The sequence below is a fragment of the Lethenteron reissneri genome, chromosome 44 (genome assembly GCF_015708825.2).
Source record: "Lethenteron reissneri isolate LAM-NWPU_2019-01 chromosome 44, ASM1570882v1, whole genome shotgun sequence".
In the NCBI taxonomy this organism is placed as follows: domain Eukaryota; kingdom Metazoa; phylum Chordata; class Hyperoartia; order Petromyzontiformes; family Petromyzontidae; genus Lethenteron; species Lethenteron reissneri.
In genome coordinates this window covers 6,113,673-6,139,524 of record NC_083822.1, presented here as the reverse complement: position 1 = coordinate 6,139,524, position 25,852 = coordinate 6,113,673, and the positions used below count along the sequence as shown (strand labels likewise).

General features: G+C 45.3%; 2 protein-coding genes and 2 non-coding genes across 9 annotated transcripts in view; 1 reads left to right on the top strand and 3 right to left on the bottom strand.

Annotated features, from left to right (window-relative positions):
• Positions 1-1,244: 1,244 nt before the first annotated feature.
• On the bottom strand, positions 1,245-1,317 carry TRNAR-CCU (transfer RNA arginine (anticodon CCU)). The gene has a single exon. It is a non-coding gene; the product is annotated as a tRNA-Arg (tRNA).
• Positions 1,318-3,940: 2,623 nt separating this feature from the next.
• TRNAR-CCU (transfer RNA arginine (anticodon CCU)) lies at positions 3,941-4,013 on the bottom strand. The gene has a single exon. It is a non-coding gene; the product is annotated as a tRNA-Arg (tRNA).
• A 1,705-nt stretch (positions 4,014-5,718) lies between these two features.
• Positions 5,719-19,608, top strand: ECI1 (enoyl-CoA delta isomerase 1). The gene is made up of 8 exons (XM_061570022.1): positions 5,719-5,737; positions 7,496-7,587; positions 12,855-13,025; positions 14,546-14,673; positions 15,637-15,783; positions 16,252-16,373; positions 17,152-17,330; positions 19,216-19,608. The coding sequence occupies exons 2-8, from the start codon at positions 7,551-7,553 to the stop codon at positions 19,380-19,382; spliced, it is 951 nt and encodes a 316-aa protein (XP_061426006.1). The 5' UTR covers positions 5,719-5,737; positions 7,496-7,550; the 3' UTR covers positions 19,383-19,608.
• A 384-nt stretch (positions 19,609-19,992) lies between these two features.
• Positions 19,993-25,852, bottom strand: part of INTU (inturned planar cell polarity protein) — a 41,030-nt gene continuing 35,170 nt past the window's right edge. For all 6 annotated transcript variants that reach the window (XM_061570020.1, XM_061570017.1, XM_061570018.1 and 3 more), the window contains 5 exons: positions 25,333-25,583; positions 24,311-24,402; positions 22,922-23,111; positions 22,124-22,281; positions 19,993-21,534 (listed from right to left, as the gene is read on the bottom strand). In XM_061570020.1, the coding sequence (XP_061426004.1) occupies positions 21,423-21,534; positions 22,124-22,281; positions 22,922-23,111; positions 24,311-24,402; positions 25,333-25,583 (803 nt within the window). In that variant the 3' untranslated portion in view covers positions 19,993-21,422. The remainder of the gene's footprint in view (positions 21,535-22,123; positions 22,282-22,921; positions 23,112-24,310; positions 24,403-25,332; positions 25,584-25,852) is intronic.

The window sequence follows — 25,852 nt, the reverse complement described above, 5'->3', positions numbered from 1 at the left end:
TGATAATGTGCACTGTCCTTGAAGTTGATTGGTCCACACCCGAGACAGCTTTCCTTAGAGCCTAGTCTCACATGGGTTGGACCAGATGACGCCATGTGAGACGAGGCTCGAAGGAAAGCTGTCTCGGGTGTGGACCAATCAACTTCAAGGACAGTGCACATTATCAGAGTTATGTCTTTTGTTTGTATTATGACTGCAGGTATTGCGGTAAAAAAGGTGTCAGTTTTGTTGCCAGATAGAAGGGTAAAAAACCAATTATCAAAATAAATGTAATTAAATCACGACGTTTCGGAGGCAACACAAGCTTCCGTCTTCAGGTGGAACCGTCACAGCAAAAAAAAATTACCTACGTGACTTTACCGAAAAAACCAAAGAGTATGCACCCTTGCAGTCACGAAAACTTCAAATCTAGAAGGGGCAACACGTTGGTCCATTCGGCAAAATTCTCATACCGTAAAACATGGGAAGTCATTAATATCAATAAAACTTAACGCTAAAGTCCCGTTCGAATTAGTTTGGAGGTATTCTAAATCCCCCCCTTCATCCGTTACGGAAGGACCAGAGCTAATGCATCAACTATTACAGACGTTATTGTTTTAAAAAAGACACTGCCAGCTTGAGACGATCAAGCAGATGCATTTGCCGGAAGGAGTGAATCACTGAACGATGTCTCCACCTGGCGGACAGGGAACGGCAATGTTAAGAGATCATTTCAAGGTGGCCTTGGTGACTCGGAGGTCAGGGTAGAGCTGGGTCTGAATCCGGGTTTCAGTTTAAACAGGTACAGGTGCCCGAAAGAGCCCCCCTTGAGGGTATTTGGCCTACTCTTCCACACTGGCCAAAAACGTATTGAAAGAGGTGGGAGTACCCACACTTTCCCACCCACCGCGCGCGATCTGCCAACACGTTGCGTGGTTACATCAATACAAGTCGACAAAAACAGTTGAATATAGCTCTCAGTTAAACCCAGTACAACAAGGTGTGTACTTTTACAGACCTTTCGGCAGTCTACTGCTAGAAAACGGCCGTGTGAGTTATTTGACCATACTTCACCACGCTGGTCACTGCGGGTTATTGAAGGGGGTGCCCCCAGAACCTGTTGAGATATCATTCGTCAATGATGTTAGCCATGGCCGGGTATCGAACCAGTGATTCTCATTCTTTTTATATGTCCCGAACGTTGTATTTCTTTTGCACCGTACGGAACCAACATACATGTTACAAAATTAGATTTTTTACAAATCTACCCCAGGTGGGACTCGAACCCACAATCCCTGGCTTAGGAGGCTAGTGCCTTATCCATTAGGCCACTGGGGCTGCACATGCACCGCGTGCGTGTAGTGGGGCTTATACCACGTGGACGTTATCAACAGAGGTGGGACAAAGTCATTGTTATGCAAGTCCAAGTCGAGTCTGAAGTCATCAAATTCATGACTCGAGTCTGACTCGAGTCCAAGTCACATGACTCGAGTCCACACCTCAGAGGTGGGACAAAGTCATTGTTATGCAAGTCCAAGTCGAGTCTGAAGTCATCAAATTCATGACTCGAGTCTGACTCGAGTCCAAGTCACATGACTCGAGTCCACACCTCTGGTTATCAACATCGTGATTTTGTGGAATTTCAGCTTGTGCGCATTTTCTCGTTCACAGCGCAGTACGATAAAGACCTGGCTCATGTGCAGACACCTTAAATAAACCCACAATTACCATAAAAATTTGAGATCTTTAATTAACTCGAATTCATTTCAAAGCGATTATGGTTAAAGATTAAACAGGAAAACCGAACATCACCCGTGTTGGGACTCTAAGCCACAATCATTGACTTAGGAAACAAGTCCATTGAGCCACTGGGGCCACATGAGGTAAGATGAAGATGAAGACCTGGCTTATTATGCTCCCACCACCACCACCCCAATGAACACCACTGGTCATCACACCCGCCACCCACGTTGTGTATTCGTGTGGTTCTGAAGTTCCCCGCGCACATTTGAAATGTCTCCTGGGCGACAACCATGCCGCAGACTGACCCCCAAAGAGCCTTGGGCTGAGAACGGCCGAGTTAAACCAAATGTAGAGCAATGTAGAGGGGCGTTTAAACGTACGTCTTGAACAGTGGTATCAATAATTACCGATCTTGCACTGTGATGCAACTCCTAAAGCGGCCTTACAATAATTATACCATTGTGTAAAAAAGTACAACAGACAAAGGACCTTTAGGTGAGAACATGACGGAATGGCCTTCATGCAGCAGTCATTATCCTTAAATTCTGCACAGTTGCATATTTTATCAGAAGTCAAATCAGCTACATACAGAATGTTTCCTAAGTGTAAGGAAATAACACAAATTGAGCCACAAGCAAAAAAAATAAGGAAACAAAATCATGCATACGAATGCATCCTGTGATGCTTCCCAACCGCGGGGTTGTCCTGGGAAATATTTAATGAACGATAAACTACAGCGCTCGCGTCAGGCGGGCAGGGGAGAGCCAGGCGCTGCCGGGGAGGGCAAGGGGCAACACGCTCTTTGTTTTTTTCGGTAAAGTCACGTAGGTAAAAAAAGAAAATTAATTTACACTATTGGAACCTCATTTGCCAGTAAAAATATGATAATTGGTTTTTTACCCTTCGATCTGGCAACAAAACTGACACCTTTTTACAAGGAGTCATGTTTCCATAGACCGCAATACCTGCAGTCATGATAATGTGCACTGTCCTTGAAGTTGATTGGTCCACACCCGAGACAGCTTTCCTTAGAGCCTAGTCTCACATGGGTTGGACCAGATGACGCCATGTGAGACGAGGCTCGAAGGAAAGCTGTCTCGGGTGTGGACCAATCAACTTTAAGGACAGTGCACATTATCAGAGTTATGTCTTTTGTTTGTATTATGACTGCAGGTATTGCGGTAAAAAAGGTGTCAGTTTTGTTGCCAGATAGAAGGGTAAAAAACCAATTATCAAAATAAATGTAATTAAATCACGACGTTTCGGAGGCAACACAAGCTTCCGTCTTCAGGTGGAACCGTTACAGCAAAAAAAAATTACCTACGTGACTTTACCGAAAAAAACAAAGAGTATGAACCCTTGCAGTCACGGAAACTTCAAATCTAGAAGGGGCAACACGTTGGTCCATTCGGGCCAATTCTTATACCGTAAAACAAGGGAAGTCATTAATATCAATAAAACTTAACGCTAAAGTCCCGTTCGAATTAGTTTGGAGGTATTCTAAATCCCCCCCTTCATCCGTTACGGAAGGACCAGAGCTAATGCATCAACTATTACAGACGTTATTGTGTTAAAAAGACACTGCCAGCTTGAGACGATCAAGCAGATGCATTTGCCGGAAGGAGTGAATCACTGAACGATGTCTCCACCTGGCGGACAGGGAACGGCAATGTTAAGAGATCATTTCAAGGTGGCCTTGGTGACTCGGAGGTCAGGGTAGAGCTGGGTCTGAATCCGGGTTTCAGTTTAAACAGGTACAGGTGCCCGAAAGAGCCCCCCTTGAGGGTATTTGGCCTACTCTTCCACACTGGCCAAAAACGTATTGAAAGAGGTGGGAGTACCCACACTTTCCCACCCACCGCGCGCGATTTGCCAACACATTGCGTGGTGACATCACGACAAGTCGACAACAACAGTTTAATATAGCTCTCAGTTAAACCCAGTACAACAAGGTGTGTACTTTTACAGACCTTTCGGCAGTCTACTGCTTGAAAACGGCCGTGTGAGTTATTTGACCATACTTCACCACGCTGGTCACTGCGGGTTATTGAAGGGGGTGCCCCCAGAACCTGCTGAGATATCATTCGTCAATGATGTTAGCCATGGCCGGGTATCGAACCAGTGAATCTCATTCTTTTTATATGTACCGAACGTTGTATTTCTTTTGCACCGTACGGAACCAACATACATGTTACAAATGTAATTTTTTTTACAAATCTACCCCAGGTGGGACTCGAACCCACAATCCCTGGCTTAGGAGGCCAGTGCCTTATCCATTAGGCCACTGGGGCTGCACATGCAAGGAGTGCGTGCAGTGGGGCTTATATCACGTGGACGTTATCAACATCGTGATTTGGTGGAATTTCAGCTTGTGCGTATTTTCTCGTTCACAGCGCAGTACGATAAAGACCTGGCTCATGTGCAGACACCTTAAAACACGTTCCTTCAGAGTGGGCAGATAGGAACTTGGTTGGACAGCGCATTCGTGCACGACAGAAACCTCGCGGTCACGTGACGCACTTCAACCAATCCCGGAACGTATATGTTTGGGAGGGGCTATGCACGACAGACAAATAATCCCTGGTGGGCAGTGTGAAACTGTTGTTCCTACTTGTATAATTCCACTCGTTGAGTTATCCTTCAGCGATGAGGACTCCAGACTGATTTTCTTCTCACCCACTCCGTTCGACCACCACTCGGCAGGTCACAACACTTTTCTCTCGGCTTCCTCCACGCACTGCTCAAATTTGGAAGTCCATCCTACGGTTTCAATTCTAAATATCTTGCTAATTTCCATAAATATTTTAATTTCACACTTGATGATGATTGCTTGCGTTGCAGTCGAAACGTCGTGAGAATTTAATTGTTTTATTTTTTTATTATTTTCCTTCTACGTGACTTTACCGAGAGAACCAAGAATATGAATGTCATAAACATGTTAACTCTTATTGACTACAACTTTGATTGTAGTGCTGTCCATTGCTGACCGTATGACATGTTGGTCTTCTGGATTTATGCTCAGCAACCATAACGAATGAAAACAAGCAGACGTTTTGTGCAGGCCACGCATATTCCTTCGAGTAAAATTGCCCACTCCAGCGCTCGCGTCAGGCGGGCAGGGGAGAGCCAGGCTCTGCCGGGGAGGGCAAGGGGCAACACGTTGGTCCATTCGGCCCAATTCTCATACCATTAATATCCATAAAACTTCACGCTAAAGTCCCGTTCGCATTGAATTGCCTTCACGAGAGGTATTCTACCCCCCCCCCCCCCCTTCATCCGTTACGGAAGGACCAGAGCCAATGCATAAACTATACTGGTAGGAACCTCCTGGTTACACCAGCCCACAGGGGATTATTGTGTCCGTCCGTCCGTCGTGCAGAGAGGGGCTGGGTGGGGAGGGAGGGGCTGGGTGGGGTGGGGAGGGTGGGGAGGGGCTGGTCACCCCGTGGTGCCCTTATTAAACTAAACGTTTAACCTACTCACGCCGGCTTGTGCCCGCCCTCACAGTCGGGCATATTTGCAGAATCGACCGAGCAACCCAACGTTCCTACCAGCTCCCTCCGCAGGAATGTGTTTACAGACGTTTTTGCTTTGTGTTAAAAAAGACACTGCCAGCTTGAGACGAAAAGAGTCAATCACGGAACGATGTCTCCACCTGGCGGACAGAGAACGGCAGTGTTAAGAGATCGTTTCAAGGTGGCCTTGGTGACTCGGAGGTCAGGGTAGAGCTGGGTCTGAATCCGGGTTTCAGTTTAAACAGATACAGGTGCCCGAGAGAGCCCCCCTTGAGGGTATTTGGCCTACTCTTCCACACTGGCCAAACGTCTTGAAAGTTGGGGGGAGTTCCCACACTTTCCCACCCACCGCGCGCGACCTGCCAACACATTGCGTGGTTTCCTATTTATACCATCGGGTGGATAGAGGCGTGAGTATTTTAAGAAACTTGAACATTGTTTCAACTGCTGCGCTGGAAGGTTAAACAGGCGACCTCTGGGTTTGCAAGTCCGGTGCAAAGGTACAGCACTAACCCATGACATCTACCCCGTGCTTTAATCACCCTTGTAATGATTATTATGGGCTGTGCTGAATGAGCTCTTCCATGCGTTTTCGGGTCGTACCTCGTGTTTGTCCGGCATGATGTCCGACGTTTCGCCAAAGAAGCTCTCCACTGAACACGTGCGGCGAAACGTCGGACATCATGCCGAACAACGACGCGGTGTGACCCGAAAACGCATCGGAGAGCACGTCACTGTTTTGACCTGTCAAATTAACTTTATCCATCATACAGGGTGCTTCAAAAAATGTTTTACCACTAATATGGGACTATCGTATTTAATGGAAAAATAACGTATAATACACTGTAACATAGCTTCGAAAAGTCAGAATCTCCACTTGTTCGCCATCATTGTCAACGCATGCATGTAATCTTCTCCATGTGATCTCTGGAGCCCGGAGGCACACTTTTCTCGTGGTATTCTTGCAAATTCTCAAAAGTGTTACGTTTTTTTTAAGCGCCCCTGTACAAATTGACTTTAACCTCTTGGCAGGAGTTTCGGGGCATGAAGGCGGCCCCTATCCGTGGATATGATTCCAAGGCCACCTCTGAATCATTCTGAGTCGAGCACTTTTTGGAGCCGTTGGCACCCAAATCGACAGAATTAAACCGCGCAGTTCAATGCCCAAGCCGTCATCATTAACCACGACGAATTCTCAACCCGCGTCGTTTCTGACAACTAACGCTCACGGTGCACGGGATATGCTTTGCATCGTCCCGCTGTTCGAGTGTAACATACAGGGTGTTTTAAAAAGATGGACCCATTTTCAAAGCAAAGCGATTTCAAATCGGGTCCATCTTTTTCATACACCCTGTACATCAACAACTACACTTGCACTTATTCTTGGTTCTTTCGGTAAAGTCACGTAGAAGGGAAATAATAAAATAATAAAAATTCAACAATAAAATTCTCACGACGTTTCGATTGCAACACAAGCAATTACCATCAGGTGTGAAAACCACAGCAAGAAAATTAGAAAAAAGTGGCGTTTTTGCACTGTTACGGCCCTTTTTGTCAATCCGCTGGTGGATGAAGGCCTCCCCCAGCAAGTCGTGTGCAGGTCACGGGGGTTGTTTGAATAATTATGTACACACTTCGCCCGTGCGGACTGGTCGGAGAGTGGCGAAAGCGAGGAAATTAAGATCAAGGCCGTAATTACAATAGTCAAATATGCTCAAAATGCCCCCCCCCCCCCCCCCCCAATATATCGCTATAAAATAGATTTCTGTTCATATGATTGTGGTATGATTGTACTTTATTAATCCCTAATCTCTGCCGTTACATACAATGAAACAAGAAAAAGTAAAAAAGAAAAAACAGAGCAATGTAATACAATACACTATTAGACATTATTATAAAAAAAAATCCATCCCATGTGTTAGTGAATTTTTTTATATTTTAGGCAGGAAATGTCAGGAAATTCGTTTACAAATTTAGATTTTTTTCAGACCCTCTGTAAGATTTGGTCCCCCCCAATGTTGACTCCATGGCTACGGCCTTGCATAAGATGTTGGGAGCTGCGTAATTTAACAGACATCGGAGGCGGTGATGGGGCCACGTTTTGTGACGAGTCTCACTCCACACGCTACGGTCATTCACCGTGTATCTATTTAAATCGACGAATCGTCGCCGGCTCCAGATGGTGACAGACACGCGCACGAAACGATGTTGAACGAAGGTCGCCCTGTTTGCTTGCCATGTCACAAATCTTCCGCTAGGGGGGGTCCCACATCGTCTTCTTCATCATCATCATCAGACCGGGACAGTGAGATCATGGCTGCGCTGCTGCTGAGGACAAGCCGGAGCCTGGGTAAGCTACAGAGAGGCGACGGTGATGATGATGATAATGGGTTGATCATCTCTCTCCACGTCGGTGTGTCGGTTCGAGTGGTGGGTGAAGGTGTCAGCTGGGATGTCGTAGACATGACACACTCCCGTCCCACACCTAACACGACTCCAGTACACACACACAGATACACACACAGAGACACACACAGATACACACAGAGACACAAACACACAGACACACACACAACCCCGTGCGACTACTTCGTTTGACTCGGTGGGTTCTGCGGTGTCCCCAGACCGGCCACATCCCAAGTTCGCTCCCTGGGCCAGGGCCCAACAATCGGCGGCGGGTGTCGTCTAAGCCCGTTGATGGCGACCGCCTCCCCTAAGTCAACTCGGCATTAAATTAGCACTTTGGCTCGGTATAAACACAACAACAACAACACATCAGCAGTGGGGAGACAAAGGCGGCCGGGCGTGGTGTTAATGTAGCACCACCCCCCCTCCCCACTATTGTGCATTTGGCGTCCTCTCTCCCCTGCTCAGCACATGGTGGACTCGCAGTGAGTGAGTGTCAGTTGAGGCTCTCTCACTAACAGCACTTGCCCCAGCAGTCTGTTAAGGCTATGCAGGGTGGGAACTTTGTCTTTGTTTGACTGTTGAGGTTCTCTCGCTCACAGCACTTGCCCCAGCAGTATGTGAAGGCTATACATGGTGGGAACTTTGTCTTTGTTTGACTGGGGAGGTGGTCACTAACAGCACTTGTCCCAGCAGTCTGCTAAGGCTCTCCAGGGTGGGAACTTTGTCTTTGTGTGGCTGTCGAGGTGCTCACTAACAGCACTTGCCCCAGCAGTATGTTAAGGCTATACAGGGTGGGAACTTTGTCTTTGTGTGGCTGTCGAGGTTGTCTCACTAACAGCACTTGCCCCAGCAGTATGTGAAGGCTATACAGCTGGGATCTTTGTCTTTGTTTGACTGGGGAGGTGCTCACTAACAGCACTTGCCCCAGCAGTCTGCTAAGGCTATACATGGTGGGAACTTTGTCTTTGTGTGGCTGTCGAGGTTGTCTCACTAACAGCACTTGCCCCAGCAGTATGTGAAGGCTATACAGGGTGGGAACTTTGTCTTTGTTTGGCTGTCAAGGTGCTCACTAACAGCACTTGCCCCAGCAGTCTGTAAGGCTATACAGGTGGGATCTTTGTATTTGTTTGACTGTCGAGGTGCTCACTAACAGCACTTGCCCCAGCAGTCTGTAAGGCTATACAGGGTGGGATCTTTGTCTTTGGTGTCTTGCCAGGCTTGCAGACGAGTGACCGCTTGTCGGGGTGGCAGTGTTTATAGTTGGCTCGAGGTGGCTGGCTGGCTGGCTGGTGACTGTAAGGCAAAGGTTGTGGGTGACGAGGTGTCACCGACTGCCCTGAGCGACACACTTGCGTGTTGGCCAACTTTGCATTTGGGCATGGTTGCCATAGAGCAAGTAGGTTGTAGGTGCTAGATTTGAAGTTTTCGTGACTGCAAGAATCCATACTCTTTGGTTCTTTCGGTAAAGTTAGGGAGGTGAAAAATGAAAAATGAAAATACAAATATTAAATAAATCTATTTTTTCACCTACGTGACTTTACCGAAAGAACCAAAGAGTATCTTCTTGGTTCTTTCGGTAAAGTCACGTAGAAGGGAAATAATAAAATAATAAAAATAAAATACAATTCTCACAACGTTTCGGCCACAACGCAAGCAGCCGTCCTCAGGTGAAGAACAGGTCTGCCGGAAAGACAGCGTGGCCGAAACGTCGTGATAATTGTATTTTAGTATGTTTTATTTTTTTATTTTATTATTTCCCTTCTACGTGACTTTACCGAAAGAACCAAGAAGATGAATCCCTGCAGTCACGAAAGCTTTAAATCGAAACCAAAGAGTGGGTTATAGGTGCACGTGTTTTCGGGTGGGTGATGTCTTCTCGTTTCTCTGGGTTTCCCGAGGGAGTTTTAGGGGGTTTTTTCATCCTCCATTAAGGGGCCGTCCATAAATGACGTCACGCACCTGGGGGGGGGGGGGGGGTCAGGCATTTGTGACGATGTGTGACGAGGTGGGGGGGTTAGAAATGTGACGTCACATCAAAATGCGCAACTTTAAATAAATATAGACAACACGTTCTACTTAAAAAAATTTACTTTTTAATAAATGTTTTCTCCTACAACATCATAGTGCAGCGCCACATTAAATACGCACTACAATGACAATCGTTTAAAGCGATTTGGAGCATGCTTTATTTTCAAAATGGAAATATGGTTTTGAGGGGGGGGTGCAGAGCTTTGTGACGTCATATTTGAGGGGGGGTCTGACTTTTTGTGACGCCGTATGACGAGGGGGGGGGGGTCAAAAATGGTCCAAAATCGCTTGAAATCATTTATGGACTGCCCCTAATGCAATAGACAACCCAAACTTTGTCCGAATAACAACCACCGCTTAATAAACTCGCCGTATCGCCGACGCGAAGCAGATTTTAGCCTGGTTAGCACTTGAATGGGTGGTCATCAGGGTTTGCCCAGGTGTTGTAGGCATAGGGCTTCGAATTGGCCAGGAGGTGGCAGTGTTGCATTACGCCGGCTACTCGCCCACGTGCCAAACACACACACTGAATGGAATTGACCAAACATTCCAGTTGCAAGACCCTCCTGAAAATAAGCCTTTAAGACTCCGTAAAGCTTTCCTTGTGTGAGTAATAGAGATTATGTAACGTTGAAATTTTATGGAACTCATTCGAGTAAACAGGAAAGGGTCGAAAAAATATTTTCTAGGTGACAAACGCCTCGAGGGCATGGCATACATGTCAACCCCTTATCAGTGCCAATCTTATTACAAATCAATTTAGACCTTATTGGTCACCCCGTGCCCTTAGAAATCTCAACGTTCATCCTACAAAGTTCCATCACAAGGGAGAAACACAAACAAATCAACACAAATTATATATACAAATACTGTGTTCTTGGAATTTCTCTCACTTGATACAGCTATCGTGCTGTGACGGTTCCACCTGAAGACGGAAGCTTGTGTTGCCTCCGAAACGTCGTGATTTTTATTTTATTTTTATTTTACTTTAATTAATTTAAATTTTTTACCTACGTGACTTTACCGAAAAAACCTAAGAATATGAATACTTGCAGTCACGAAAGCTTCAAATCTAGAACAAATTATGGGTTTTTTTAACCCGTACTGAAACGGCTGTACGCTGTATGGACCTGAACTCAAGAATACTCAACAAGAATACGGGTACACCGTATGGGTTGACAGATATGGCATGGCATGTGAGATGTACTGCTTCGTGAAGGTACGTCAGCATTAGTTGAGTGACATAGATGCCGCTCTCTAACATGGGGAGATGTTTTACTGCTATGGAAATGTCTCAATCTCTTAACAACATTTTGCAGGTAGCACGGTCGTAATGTCATTTACAGCCCTTGATTTGCCCAGAATCAAAATATTATATATATATAGTTACACCAGCAAACAATACAAAAAAAAACTATATAAAAGCAAGATAGAGAAATCGTTAAGTCGCTCAAATAAATACAGGATAGAAGTACAAATTGCACAAGAAGATAAATTCCTGCCGATTTTTCACAACCAAATGCAAGCTTGGACAAGGCAGCAAAACAACAACAAATGCAGTCCCAGACCACATCAAGACAACACACAGTCCCGCATTACATTTCGCATTAACATTGAACTATCGATACGTAGGTAAGGTTCAAAGTTACAGATCACATTGGAAATTTTGGCTGTATCTGGCACTAATCTTCTGCTTATATACTCTTTTTGAAAGAAGATTTACGATGGTGAGGAAGGAAACACGTTTGTTCCAAAAACGTAACGGCAAAGGATTTGTCACCTATTCCACTTTTTCTCGGGATGGTTAAAAAGGCAATTAGATGTTCATCTTTGGTGTCTTGAGTTTGACAATGAGGTTAATTAATTAGATACGTTTTTCGGAGATTTGCCGATAAGGATTTTATGAATGAACAGGGCCAAATGGAGATTTCTTCTTGCATCAAGTGATGTGAGATTGCATTTTAAGTAGAGGTCATAATGGTGGGTCCGGTATGGTGCATCCAGTGCAAATCAAAGAGCAGAATGATGAAGCGGGTTTAGTCTGTTTAGTGATTCATCAGTAGCTGATCTGTAAGCAGCGTCACAGTAGTCAAAAAGTGATATAATGATAGGTTCAGAAATTTGGAGGTGCAATCGAATGGGAAAACGATGTTTCTGTATGAAAACTATTTTTTTTATTTCTTTCCAAGATGAGATCAATATGGTGTTGGAATGTAAGTTTTTAATCAATCAGTAAACCCAAGTATTTGAACCACTCTGTTTGTTCAATGATGTTGTTTCTGATATTCGTCTTAGGTGAAGGGAATGAAACTGAATTTTTGTTTCAAGCAAAGAGTGCGTATCTTGTTTTTTGGGGGGATTTAGGAGCAATTGAAAGTTTTATCAGCACAGAGATTTAATTTTGAATGATTTGAGTGTAGTCCAAAATTTTTAGATATAAGGTGAACAGAATTTGACCCAGCATGGAACCTTATGGAACGCCCTTTGTTTTGTTCATATTTGTGGACGAGATCTTATCACTATGTACCTTTTGTCTTTCTTCTACACCGAATTGAATGTTCGCCAAAATAGTCTTGGGTTTTTTTGTGAATTGAAATTAGTTTGATGATAGTATGAAAATTTTGCTCTTCTTACATGGCGAGTACATCTATTCCTTAGTGTTCCATCCAATAATGGAGGTTGTTTGATGTCTTTGCATCATTCCAGGCTATGTCTGTTGTTTTCATTAAATCAGAAATGTTCAGATCAAACCATGGTCGACAATCATCCTTTACTCTGAACTTTTTTGAAGTGGACATTTTGTTCACCGAATCCCAGTCAAAATGGAGAGTGTCATTTTTCAATGCTTGAATGTCAACATTTCTTAATTATAGAAGTAATCCGCACGGATTACTTCGATGGGGGTTATTGTTGTTTGACCATACTTTACCATATTGGTCAGTGCTGGTCGATGATAACCATGTTCGGGAATCGAACTCAGATGATTGGGTTCATAGCGAATCGCACGAACCTCTGCGCCACCACTCCATCCCACAAACGGACTATAATTTGGAGTAATTCTATTTACAAAGTCCCAAATCAGAGCAGACACAGTTATATTGGATTGGATGAGTGGCTGGTCTGGTCTGCGATGTCCAACCGACACCTCTCCCTGTTCCTGCGCTCCTCCCTCCTGGACAGGCGCGTGTCTCCGCGTGGCCACCGGTTGCCCGTCGCCATCATCCTGTGTCGTGGCGGCATGGTCGACGGCGCGGGGGCCCCGGGAGGGTGCGGTGGCGTGGAGGACACACGCGCAGGTGCGGCACTACTCGTCCAGCGACAAGCTCTCCATTGAAATGGACGACAAGACCGGTGAGATTCGCGAACACCGGCTTCTTGTCGTGCAGCCTTGGTGCGCGAAAAACCGTTGTGAAATATTCATAATATAGGTTTTTGGGTCAGATCGCGTTATTTATAAATGTGTCGTAACCCTCCACCACCCAACACGGCCAAACAGTAAAAAATGTGTCCCAAGTTTTTCAAAGGACAAAATAATTCACTTCTTTAGCCCACCGGTCTGTTGAAGAGAGAATCAACTGCATTTAAAAATTTGAGTACAACGTTTCGCTGATAATTACAATCAGCTTCATCGGGCAAGAATGGTGAAGCTCTCCTGTTGCTCCCGGTCTTAAATAGAGCAGCAGCAGGGTGACGTCATCATTTAATTCACTCTGGTGCAGTGATTCGAGGCAAAGAGGGGGAGGGTATTGTAATTATATAGATTGGTAATCATTCAATTGTTATTCATTGGTATTTGTTTCCCTTATAAGGAATTGTAATTGTATTTATTTAATAATATGCTTCCAGGCCGCACTAAGCCTGTTGCTTGTCAGAGCGAAGTGAATTATTTTGTCCTTTAAAAAACGTGACACATTTTTTACTCTTTGGCCATGTCGGGTCGTGGAGGGTTACGACACATTTATAAATAACGCGATCTCACTCAAAAAACCTATATTATGAATAATATTGGTCGCGAAAGCCTACGTGTTAAATTGTTGTGAAATATCATCGTCATCTTCAAAATCAACCACGATCGTCCATACTGTGTTCATCCCATCCATGCTGTGTACATCCAGCACACTGCTGGTCACAGCACTTCTCTTTCTGATTCTTTCCTCTCACCGCTCAACTTTCTTACTCCCTTCTATTATTTATTTTCCAGAATTCGTGTAACCTTTTCAATTAAAGAAACCTATGAACTCCTATATGTTGCACCTTAAATAGGACTCTTTGTTGCTCGCTGCTTGGTGCGTTGGGCATGTGCTCAGCAGCTGTGATTTTAAAAAAATATCAAACTCCATTGCTGGATGAAGACCTTGCAAATCTCTCACCGTTTCACATGGGTCCTGAGAGTCATCCATCTTGCACATGTCATTGCTCCATCTTCATAGTGGACATCCCCTGCCTTGGCTGCCACTCTCTACATAGTTTTGACTATCGGCCATCATCTTATCGAGTAACATATCCTGCCCAAGTATGTTGCAACCTGCTAATACTCTTTGGGTCTTTCGGTAAAGTAACGTAGATAGAAAAATATCTACGTGACTTTACCGAAAGACCAAAAGAGTATGAATTCCTGCAGTCACGCAAGCTTTACGTCAAGACTCAACCTGCTCGTGTTCACTACCATGTGTTTCTGTCTCTGTGTAATTTCAAGCATTCATCTCTCAACGCTTTATAAATGGTTACGTTTCTTTTTCATGTGTCCAAGCAAGTAATAAGCCGGTATAACAAGGTTCTAAAATATTGTACCCTAGCTCAACCGTTTACCCCCCTGACTTGTCAAGAATCGGCGCTTTGGAGGCAAACGGCGAATCTCTGTCCTCTGGCAGGAGTGGCGGTCCTGAAGCTGTCGAATCCACCCGTCAACAGCCTGAGCCTGGAGCTGCTCACGGAGCTCGCCATCGGCCTCGATAAGCTGGAGATGAACCCGAGCTGCCGCGGCGTCATCATGACCTCGGTGCCGTGACCCATGACGCAACGAGGCCGTGCATTCTTGCGAGTTTTTGACCGAATGTGTTCTCTGCCAATGTTTGAACTGCTATAGTGAGGTGGGCAATGTGTAATTTCCTTGGCGGCTGATGATGATGAGACTGGATACACTTTTTACATTCCTCGCTGTCTCTGGTTATGGAAATCGCTTCCTGTTCAGCGACTCTTTCCTCTATTAAGGGGCCATCCATTTAGTACGTACGCATGGAGGGGAGAGAGGGGGTTAACCCAAATGCGTACGTTTGCATATGGGGGGTCTACTGACAATGTACCTACGCATAGGAAATTGGGGGGGGGGGGGGTGAAGCCTCGATAATAATTTATCTACATTGGCCTTCAAATGAGTTAGATAGTCCGGCGGTGGACTACCTGTTCGCTTAAACACGTTAATATTATTAATCCTTGATCGTTTGTGCGTGGATTCAATATCGGCCGTTCTATAGGATTCGGGGGGGGGGGGGGGGGGGGGTGCGTCAAGCGTACGTACGTACGCAGGTGGGGGGGGTGTAAAAAGTACGCGCGCGTACAGGGAGGGGGGGGGTCAAGTTTTGACAGATTTTTGCATACCTACTAAATGGATAGCAGAGTACAGTCACATGGCTCAGGAGGCACCACGTTTTCCACTGCAGAAGCCGAACCGTGCCATTGACATCACACTCAAAGAACGAGTTTAGATGCTTATAGATGATGCGGTTATATTTCCTCAGTATATTTGCGTCATTAGCCTCACCTTTGGCCCTGCTTGGCCCTGATCCAGATTCTGTCTTGTGAGGCCAGCATGTCACGGTTTGGTATCGACTCAGCACCGTATCTCACCGATGTAAAATCTTCTTTACTGTGAGGACCTCACGCTGGCTTGGCTGGGACGTGCCAATGCAAAGGGGGTAATCTTGGCACCGTTGCGTCGTGTGGGGTGTGCTGCGTTGTCCAGGCAAATCCGCACATCTTCTCGGCGGGCCTGGACGTGTCGGAGATGATGGGCAAGCCCACGGAGCACTACCGCGAGTTCTGGCGCGCCGTGCAGGAGATGTGGCTCAAGCTGTACGGCTCCAGCCTCATCACCATCGCCGCCATCAACGTACACTGCCCTCACCCCCCACCACCCCCTTTCAGAACACCACCAACAAAGACAAAGATCCTCCGCACAGCCATATAGATTACTGAAGCAATTTCTTTTTGCGAGCACCTATGAAGGCTGGCGTCGTACACAACGGAGTGGTGGCAGATGTGTCTTATCTGCGGGTCGATCCATAACAGATAATTCCAATATGAACGAAACTTCAGTTTAAAGATGTGTTGCTATGAAGCACTTACCTATTGAAAACAAGACATAGTTATGAAAGGGTTAGTGCCCAAAAGGTGGAGTTACAAATCAGAGCAGAAATAACTATTTGCATATATGCAAAGGAATGTTTGTCCTGACAGCTACCCATTGGCCTCCATACTGCCAATTAAATACTTCTGAGCATTACAGATTCCGTGCGTTTGCTTTATGTTTCGTAACTTGTCATTCCACAATGTGCTGAGCCGTGGTTTCTCCCATCAGGGCTCGAGTCCAGCAGGCGGCTGCCTCATGGCCATGTGCTGCGATTACCGCCTGATGGCCGACAACCCCAAGTACTCCATCGGCCTCAACGAGACGAAGCTCGGCATCGTGGCGCCATTCTGGTACGAACCTAGCCGCTCGGCGCATGACAAGATGGTCTTGGTCTCTGTCTTTCCATGCTGTCAGGCTCATAAGGAAAAGCTGGGACATTTCCACTTTGATCCGTCTTGGACAAGGCGTTCCAGGTCACGGATGTCGATTAGGAAGCTGTCTTTCCGACAGCTGTTCTTCACCTGAGGACGGCTGCTTGTGTTGTGGCCGAAACGTCGTGATCATTTTATTGTTTTATTTTTTATTATTTCCCTTCTACGTGACTTTACCGAAAGATCCAAGAATATGAATCCCTGCAGTCACGAAAGCTTTAAATCGAAAATTAATAAGTCCTTTGGTGTTTGATTGAGGCATCATTCCATTACCGAGGTATACAGTCCTGGCGTGGTCAAAGTTTTGTGAGGCATGGTCAGACAACCCTCATGACCGGCACTGTGTAGGGAGTCGCTAACCCAGCAGAGGATCAACAGAATGGCTGTACATACATGTTACCTTTATCACTGCATGGCTTATTTATACTTGATCAAAGTGCATATTATTATTGCATACCGACTAATGTTGAGGTGTTATTAAATGTGCATAGCTGCCAAATGGTACTTAAAAGCCCGACCCGGGCCTTCGGTGAGGAAAAATGTTTTGCGCCCCTGCCCCAGTGCATCATGGCCTTAATCCACGCTCCTGACAGCAAGCCTCTATCTCTACGACCGCATGTATATTGAACTTCTTCTGCACCGTACGTAGCCAGCCGTGCTAACCGGAGGTGGGGATGCGTGGTGGTGCACACGCCAGGTTCCGTGACACAATGATGGGCGTGGTGGGCACGCGCGTCACAGAGCGCTCGCTGCAGCTGGGCCTCATGTACTCGCCCTCCGAGGCCGTGCACGTGGGGCTGGTGGACCGCACCGTGCCCGAGGAGACCGTCATGGAGGAGGCGCGCGCCGAGATGGGTCGCTGGCTCAAGATCCCAGGTGGGAACGCCACTCCTCGCTTTCCTTGCAAATCCCAGGCTGAGGGAGGGGGTTTTCTGCGCCACAGGCGGCAGTTTAGCGGGAAAAGCCGCTTTCTTGTGGGGACTTTTCAGTGCTGCTGAGCGTTGGGCTTGCTGGTGCCGAGACTGTGTATGTGACAATTCATTGTCGTAAGGTTCACATGGTGTTTCTTTTTACCTACATAGCTCATCATGACTACCATACACGTCACTGGCTTCTTACGATCAAGAGTCCTTTCTCAAATCTGTGTGACAAAAATGTTATCAATTAAGTGCTGTGACTGACAGACTGACTCACAGAAAGACAATTGAAGTATATTGTAGTGTAGCTAAATACCACAGCGGTAACTAAACACACCAAAAGTTTGCTGAAGACTTGTGGAGAATGTGTGGCAGGCCTGCTCATGTTTGTCATTTAAACATATGTATATATAAATATATGGGTTAGTCAGTTTAACACGTAGGCTTTTGCCTACGTGTAAAAAATAATTGTGACCGTTCGGATAGCTGCCAACTTAGTGCTGTGTGGAAGCGAATCATGAAATAAAACATTGTTTAAATGCATGCCTATACAGGCCACCATACTTCAATAGGGATTACCGTTGGTATGGATAAGATCAAAGTGCTCGCATAATGCGCATGCATAATGTATTCTACCCCCCCCCCCACGTTGCGCAAGAGCGGAGAAGCGTGGTCACCATATCTACGCCTCTATATAAGGAACGAAACAAGTGGACTTCTCCACAAATCTGGCTGTCGCCTGATGAAGCTAGTTGTAGTTACTGGCGAAACGTTGTACTCAGATTGTAAATGTTGTGGCTTGGCTCTCCAACACACCGGTGTGCTGTACTAGTGACGAATTGACATGTACGTGACAACCCTTACTCATTGGCTGTCGGGTGGTGGCGGATTTTAACGACACATATATTTACGTGATCTAACCCAAAAAAAACTCATGGATATAAATGTATGCTTACATGTTATCGTACATGCCAATATACTGTGTTCATTATATATACCATTTGAGATATGTATATAATGAATTGGAATGTAAGAGCTCCTCCAAAGCTTCTTCTAGTGGAGGCCCCTCCACCAGCAGTAGTGAAAGCAAGAAGTCTAATTGCATGATTACACGTTCATCAATAAACTCAAGAAGGAAAAAAATAAACATCAGTGTTTCAGAAAAACTTTATGAGAAATAAGTCGGACATCAGTTGCACCATTGTACACTGAAATATAAGGTTGTGTGGGCATAGGTTTCCACTCAAGCGTGCTGTTGGGCACTGACCTTTGCCTTCATTACCAGTACCTGCCAAGCTGGGCACTGTGGCACGAAGCTAATATTGACTGTAAAGTATGATAGGGCTTTCTATAGCTTAGGATGCAACTGGATTGGTAGATGTTACCCATGCAATGGCTGACCCTCGTCCCTTGCGATTTGCTGAATTTTCACGATTCAACAATTTAAATACAATTACAATTGTGGTGAATGCAGCGCATCTAAATGCTGCATACCGACCTTGTCAATCCACTGCGAGATAAGGGCCTCCCCATAATGTGGAGCTCATGGGGTTATTTGACAACACTTCACACTGGTTAGTGTGGGTTGAAGGTAGCGAGCATTGACATGGGAGCATAGTACAGTACAACAATGTATTTTTCTGCACTGCCGTCTGCTATGGAAAACACAGGTCTGCTACAACATATACGAATGTAAAATAATCGATACGCACACATTCTTCACTGTGTGCATTGAGTGTGATAATCTATTTTAATTGAGCAACTCGTGCAAAATGCTTTAGCTGGTGCCGACTCAACCACATCGCCAATGCCTGCATGAAAATTTGTATATGATTGTTTCCCAGACCACGCGCGGCAGATCACCAAGTCCATGATGCGCAAGACGACCATCGACCACCTCCTGGCACAGCGTGATTCGGACATCTCAAACTTTGCGAACTTCATCTCCAAGGAGTCCATCCAGAAGTCGCTTACGGCCTACATGCAGGCTCTCCGCCAGCCCAAGAAGTGAAGCGGAGGGAAAGGGAGGGGGGCTGTGTGGTGCCCTCGGTAAGTGCGTGGAGTAATTCTGCCCCCCCCCCCCGCTCTCTCATGTGGAGCTTCCTTTGAGACTCTGACAGCACCAGCACGAGGGGGTATGTGGTTGTAGGGATCATCCAAAAAGTCTAGTCACACGTGATCCTGCTTCTCGGTATTTAACTCATCGTACATGTTCGCACTGTTTCCTCAAAATACAACACATTTTTTGTTTCGCCTGCTTAATTTACCCTCTTTCCACTCCCTCGCACTGATCTCTGTAGAAAATGCAGAGAAATAACTAAGTGATGCAGTGCCCAGTGGTGACTTTACACGTGAAGAAACTGCATATAAAGCAATAATAAATCTACCTGAGAAAATATTTAGTTGAGTTTGGTGCTTTGGCTGGACAACACCATATTAATGTTTGTTAATTGTTTCATACCTTTGAGGTGTGCAGTATTCTATTGTGAGTTGATAATTACAGCAGGGTTTAAAGGCCCTGTTTGCTAAATGTGAGGCTGCTGAATATATAAGATGCAAAACAAACTGGTTTGGCTCAGAGCCTTGCTGTGGCCTTGCAGACGTGACAATCCATTACTCTCTTGTATTTGTCTCTGTTTATTAAACAGCCTTCCATTTCATTTAACACACTGCGAATTTTCACATAAGCTGTGCATTGCACCAACACATCTATCTGAGCCTGCAGATGTGTAGGCTCCTAACAAGGAAACTGTGACTTGAGTTGAAACTGGTTGTTGGGGAATTTCGTACGTTTTATGGAAAACCTCTCGTATCCTGCAAAAAGAATATTTTAGTAAGCAGGCAGAGGCATTTACTAACAATGTTTGACAACTTTCATCGTGACGGTGTCTATGTGTGCGATTGCTGACAAGTGGGAAGAATTATACTGTTTTAGGAGGGCTTTTAATTCGAGTTTGAAATGAACATCACTTTGCCCTGTTGAGTGCGTTACACAAACTGGGTGGAGATACGGGACAATAAAATTGTTTCAAAAAACCTTCATGTATACTGGCATTTGTTATTGTTCAACACTAAACAACAAACTACTCAGTAGTATAAAAAAATAACTTAATTACGTACACATCAATACTACATTTTTTCTTTTATAAAGGAATTAACATTTAAATGCCAATCGGAACAGTTAAAGTAGAATGAGTTTTTTTTTTCTCCCAGCTTTGACTCCTTGGTCTTCTGTTTTTACCAGATCTCCCTTACAAAGGAGATTTGTCTTAGTGGGCTATCGCATAGTTAAATCAAGGCTACGTATCTGCAGTGTTCCTTGGTACCTTTCTTATCACACAGGGTCACACAATAATCCTACTACTTCAACATTTTATATTAAAAAAAACTATATATAGCAACAATTAAGGCTTCAGGTGACTTATTAAAGTGTTTCCAGTGTCTTATCAAGCAATTTGATGCCATAATAGCCGAGTCATTCAGTGTGAGCCATTCATGCCAAAAAGTTGGCTGCTCTGCATAGCTATGGAATACAATTATACTGGTAGGAACCCACTGGTTCCACCAGCCCACAGGGGAGGATTGTGTCCGTCCGTCGTGCAGGGAGGGGCTGGGTGGGGAGGGAGGGGCTGGGTGGGAAGGAGTTGGGTGGGGGGTGGGGCTGGGTGAGGGGTGGGGCTGGGTGGGAGGGGTGGGGAGGGGCTGGTCACCCCGTTGTGCCCTTATAAAACTCAACGTTTAACCTACTCACGTCGGCTTGTGCCCGCCCTCACAGTCGGCCATATTTGCAAAATACACCACGCCGCCGTTGACCCTGGCCATTGACCGAGCAACCCAACGTTCCTACCAGCTCCCTCCGCAGGAATGTGTTTGTTTCTGGAGGAGACTTGTCCCTGCAGCCTGTCACACAAGTAAATTAAGGCTACTGAAGTGAACGCATCTGTGCAGTTACCTCATGCGTTGCTCAGCACACTAGGGGTCACAACAGTAACCCTGCTACTTTAACACACATTTGGAGGAACTGATATTCGTTGACGATCAATACAGCCGGTCACATGGCGACACCGAACGCCAGCTTGAATGCGAGCTCCACGGCGCTCTCCGACACCGAGTCATGGAAGCAGACGTAGAACTCTCGCGCGGGCGGCTCCAGGCACTGCCTCCTGCGCATGCAACAAGAAGGGGTGCCAGCACAGCAGCGATTCAATGGGAGGGACTATGCATTCCCCTCTAATATATATATTTTTAAAAAACTATTTGTTACGGGCACAAATTGTGCAAAACCGGCACACGTTCAATCGCTAACTTGGAGGTAGTGAAAATTAACAAACCGTGGTGCCAGCTGCTGTTTGAAGATGCCCATAGTAGTGCTTTAAGAAAACCTGATAGGATATACTCTTTGGTTCTTTGGGTAAAGTCACGTAGGTATAAAATAAATCGCGACGTTTCGGGCGCAACACAAGCGTCCGTCATCAGGTGGGAAGGCATGGTCTGCTGCTGAGGCAGACTGTTACCGAAAGAACCAAAGAGTATGGATTCTTGCAGTCACGAAAGCTTCAAATCAAGACTGATAGGATATGCTGAACACAACCTAACCCCAAAGACAACACTTTAACTGTATACTACAGTTTGGTTCATAATGGACCGTCTATATAATGCTCCCTGCGTCATGGACAGATGTACTGAGCCAATGCATAACTTCTATCAACATTCGTTGGAAAGTATTTAATAGGCACGAGTGGAGCAGCTCACCCCAGCACCCAGTAGGTGAGCGTCGGTGCAGGCTTTTTAGGGTCGTTCCAAAAAGGCGCACTACAGTGGAAGAGCACGCCATGCTCCCTCACGCGGCCCAGCGGTGACCTTTCACCCCTGAGGTCAGAGCCCTGGAGGACGTCCGGCTGGTCTGTTCGCTGTTTTCAGAAGAAGACATCGCAAAAACATGGGAAATGTCGATGAGATAAATGAGATTTATTTTATAACCACGCGAGAGTTCCTTGACACGAAAAGGCTCTTTTCCGAGCGGCAAGAGATACAATTGAGGTGTGTTATATTCGTTACGACCAGCCGTAACCAATTTACTGCTGATATGAAAGCCTCCGCAAGCCTTCGCCATCTATCATGGTTCTGCCAGAGGAATGTGAAATTTCCACCACTGGCTCAAAGCTATAAATGGAACACGAGCGCTGACCCACATCATGTGAATGGGAAACCACAATACAGTGGATATAACGTGTCCCACGGTTTTGTTTATAAAACAAGCCAAAGCACCACACACCTTACTTAGCCCGGTATTCCAAAGACACATAGCACAGGGTGATTCATTTACAGATTATCCACTGAATTCTAATGATCTCGGCTTATGCATCTTGGAATGTTGTAACCAAATCAAACTGGCTGCGTTGGACAAAAGGTGTGTTACGAGCGTTAATTCTCTTCATGGGTTATCTATATAAATGACCCTGTATTTTATTCAAGTCTCCATACAAAAGAGACGTTTTATCTACAACAGCTGACCGCTCCGGTGCTAGCGACTTTGAGCTCCTGGCTTACCGCTAGCGGACTGCTCTGCTGAAAGAGCGCCCTGATGGAGAGGCAGCAGCGGTGGAAGCTGGCGAGCAGCTGAGCGTGCAACGTGCCGCCCAGACGCTCCACGTCGCTGTGGGCAGGGGCGATGTACACACCCTCCGCTACCTCCAGCGACACGTAGTGGAACAGCGTGTTCTCGGCGCCCGATGTCAGCCTAAGATCACACGCAGGATTGGAAAGACTGGAATCACACAATAGTCTGATATCACACGCACAGCGTGCCAGACTAAAATCAAAGCTACAACAGCCTGAGTATCACACACAATGTCAGACTGGAATCAAACATACCGTACAATACAACAACCTGAGACCATACACAACATTACAGCCCGAGATCACACAGCACAACAGCCTGAAATGACATCCATGATATACGAGTAAAATAAAATCAACAAGTAAAGAAAAATATCGTGCACACGCATGGATTATGTAGCACTTTCCAACATGCATTTATCCTCAGAGATATTTAATCAAAACTACGCAAAACAACAGCTATGGGCACAAGACAGGTTTTACATTTGCAAATAGTCCTTTTTGCTCTGGTTTGTGTCTCCAGATTCTGGGCAATGCTTGATAAATTTGATAAATTTTAAGTCCTTCATAGATAAACTATTTTTTTCATGAAAATTGTATTCATATTGGATCATCTTTATGCGAGTTATCCTGAACTCATGTTACAAGTAGACAAACAGATAATCCATAGATGCTTTCAACCTTAATTGGAAAGTGTTAGACAGAAAAATCTGATCTCAGTGGATATTTACTTGTTTACTGCAATCATAAATAACAATGATCTGATATCTAAATAACTACCTTCTATAGAGTAAAAGGTTAATGTGGTCCCTTGCTCAGTTGAGCATGGGGCGGCACTTATTTCCTGTTTATAGCACTGAGCCCGAAGTAAAAATCCCATATTGCTCTGGTAGGGTTAAGTATTTTCAAAGGACAACCACATTGTTGACCTAACCACAAGGCAGTACTTATTTTATCAACCCTGGAGGGATGAATGAGCTGAAGGACACAGTTGACCCCCGATTGGGATTTAAACTCTCACTCAGCCTTCCGATTGCGAGCCGCTCATTTTGGACATCTGTGAAAAAATCTTTATAGCTCATCGGATTCCTACAATATGAATACATATTCTGATTCTGATTTACCTCTGCCACCCAGCTAGATATATTGAACAATGATCAGCTGCAAATTTAGTTCGAGCACCTTGTACGAATCATTTGCAATAACATCACACCATTAAGTTATTGAACTGGATAAAAAAAAAAATCCATGCCCATTTTTATCAAATGAAGGTAATTGGATGTGACGCGTGGGTGTGGTGTTTAACACGCGGAACTTTGCCTGCACACGCTGCTCATCTCCTGTGTGTCAGCATCGGCGCTCTCCCTCCAGCCACCGCCCAGCAGGAAGGGACTGGATCTCTTCTTCGTGATCTGTGCATAGTCACCACAGCCGCAATAAGTTTGATGGGTGCCTGGCGCATGCCAGGCAGATTTTTCTGCTTTCTATATTCAAATCTTTCCCTTAACTGTTTTACTAACGCCCGTGCCTGATTACAAACCACTAAATTGTTATTTAAACAACAAAAAGTTTGTGATATGTGTTGGCAGTGGAGCGCAAGAATAAAAAACAAAACTCAACACATGCATCAATAGATTTCCCTCAAAGGAAACACGTCAGGCAACATTTCAGACAACGGCTTTTCTTCATCTCTCGGTTATTAAGGGCCATTTCCCGAAACGTTACCATTGTTATTAACCTTGGTTTTCTCAGTTCTGATTTTGAAATGTTAACCTCAGTTAAAGCAAACAAAGCTATTTTAATTTCAGCGCATACTGGTAGTCATACAAATAATGATACTACGGCTTTAGTTACCAAATGACCAATAGGGTTTATCATAGTACAACAGTATTGTGTTTCAGCCATTATAAAGCTGGATAGATGTTTTGGTGTCACTCGAAATACAAGGCCCCAGGCTACAGACCCTTAAGTCCCTGCTTTAATATAGCCATGGATGTCCCAGTGTGACATAATTAAAGCAGCACCAGCCTCTGAGCCAGGGTTTGTCACACTCCAGTTGCAAGGTTTTAGCTATTCAGCCAGACTCATCCATATTAATTTATTTGTCAATATTGTCATCATGGTCAATGAACTGCTGGAGAGTTTGGCTCTCTGAGCCTCAGGCATGAACAAAAAAATACCTTCGTCTGAGCGTCAGGACTTAACAGGTGCATGAGTCTGCCTTTTTGAGCCTCAGTAATAATATCTTCAGTGTGTTGTGATATATCGCCTTGCTTACCTTTGACTTTCTAATACATGTGTGTGATGAACAGTGCTGTGTGCATGTGCGTGTCCACTGTCACCTTGAACGCACTGGTGACTCCACTGCTACCTCCGCTGCCGGCAGAGACCCCTGACCCCTGGCTCTCCCTGCGCCCGGGCATGCCCGGGACGCCCCCCTCTGCCGAGCGCTGCGCAGTGGTGCCGGGTGCGGGTGAGTCCGCTCCATCCTGTCTCCCTCTGGCAGGACTGGGACTGAGTCTCCGGGGTCCACGAAAACCCGGAGAAGACTGTGTCCTGCGGTGGCCCGGACTGAACACTGTCGAACCGCCACCTGCAGCCAAGTGTCGCCCGTCGCACATAGGGTTAGTGGCGTTGTCATATTTGATATGATATACATTTTCACGATATGAAAATAATCGTAAAATTAGTTTTCCAGAAATTTAAATGTTATCATTTGCATTTTTGCATTGTTTTAATGCTCTAATCAGTCACACAAAATAGTAATGAATATATTAATTACAAAAATTAATATGTCAAGTATTCCTAAAACCATTTTCAGAGGAACAATTATTAAAACATGAAGAATTTTGCAGCCAATAT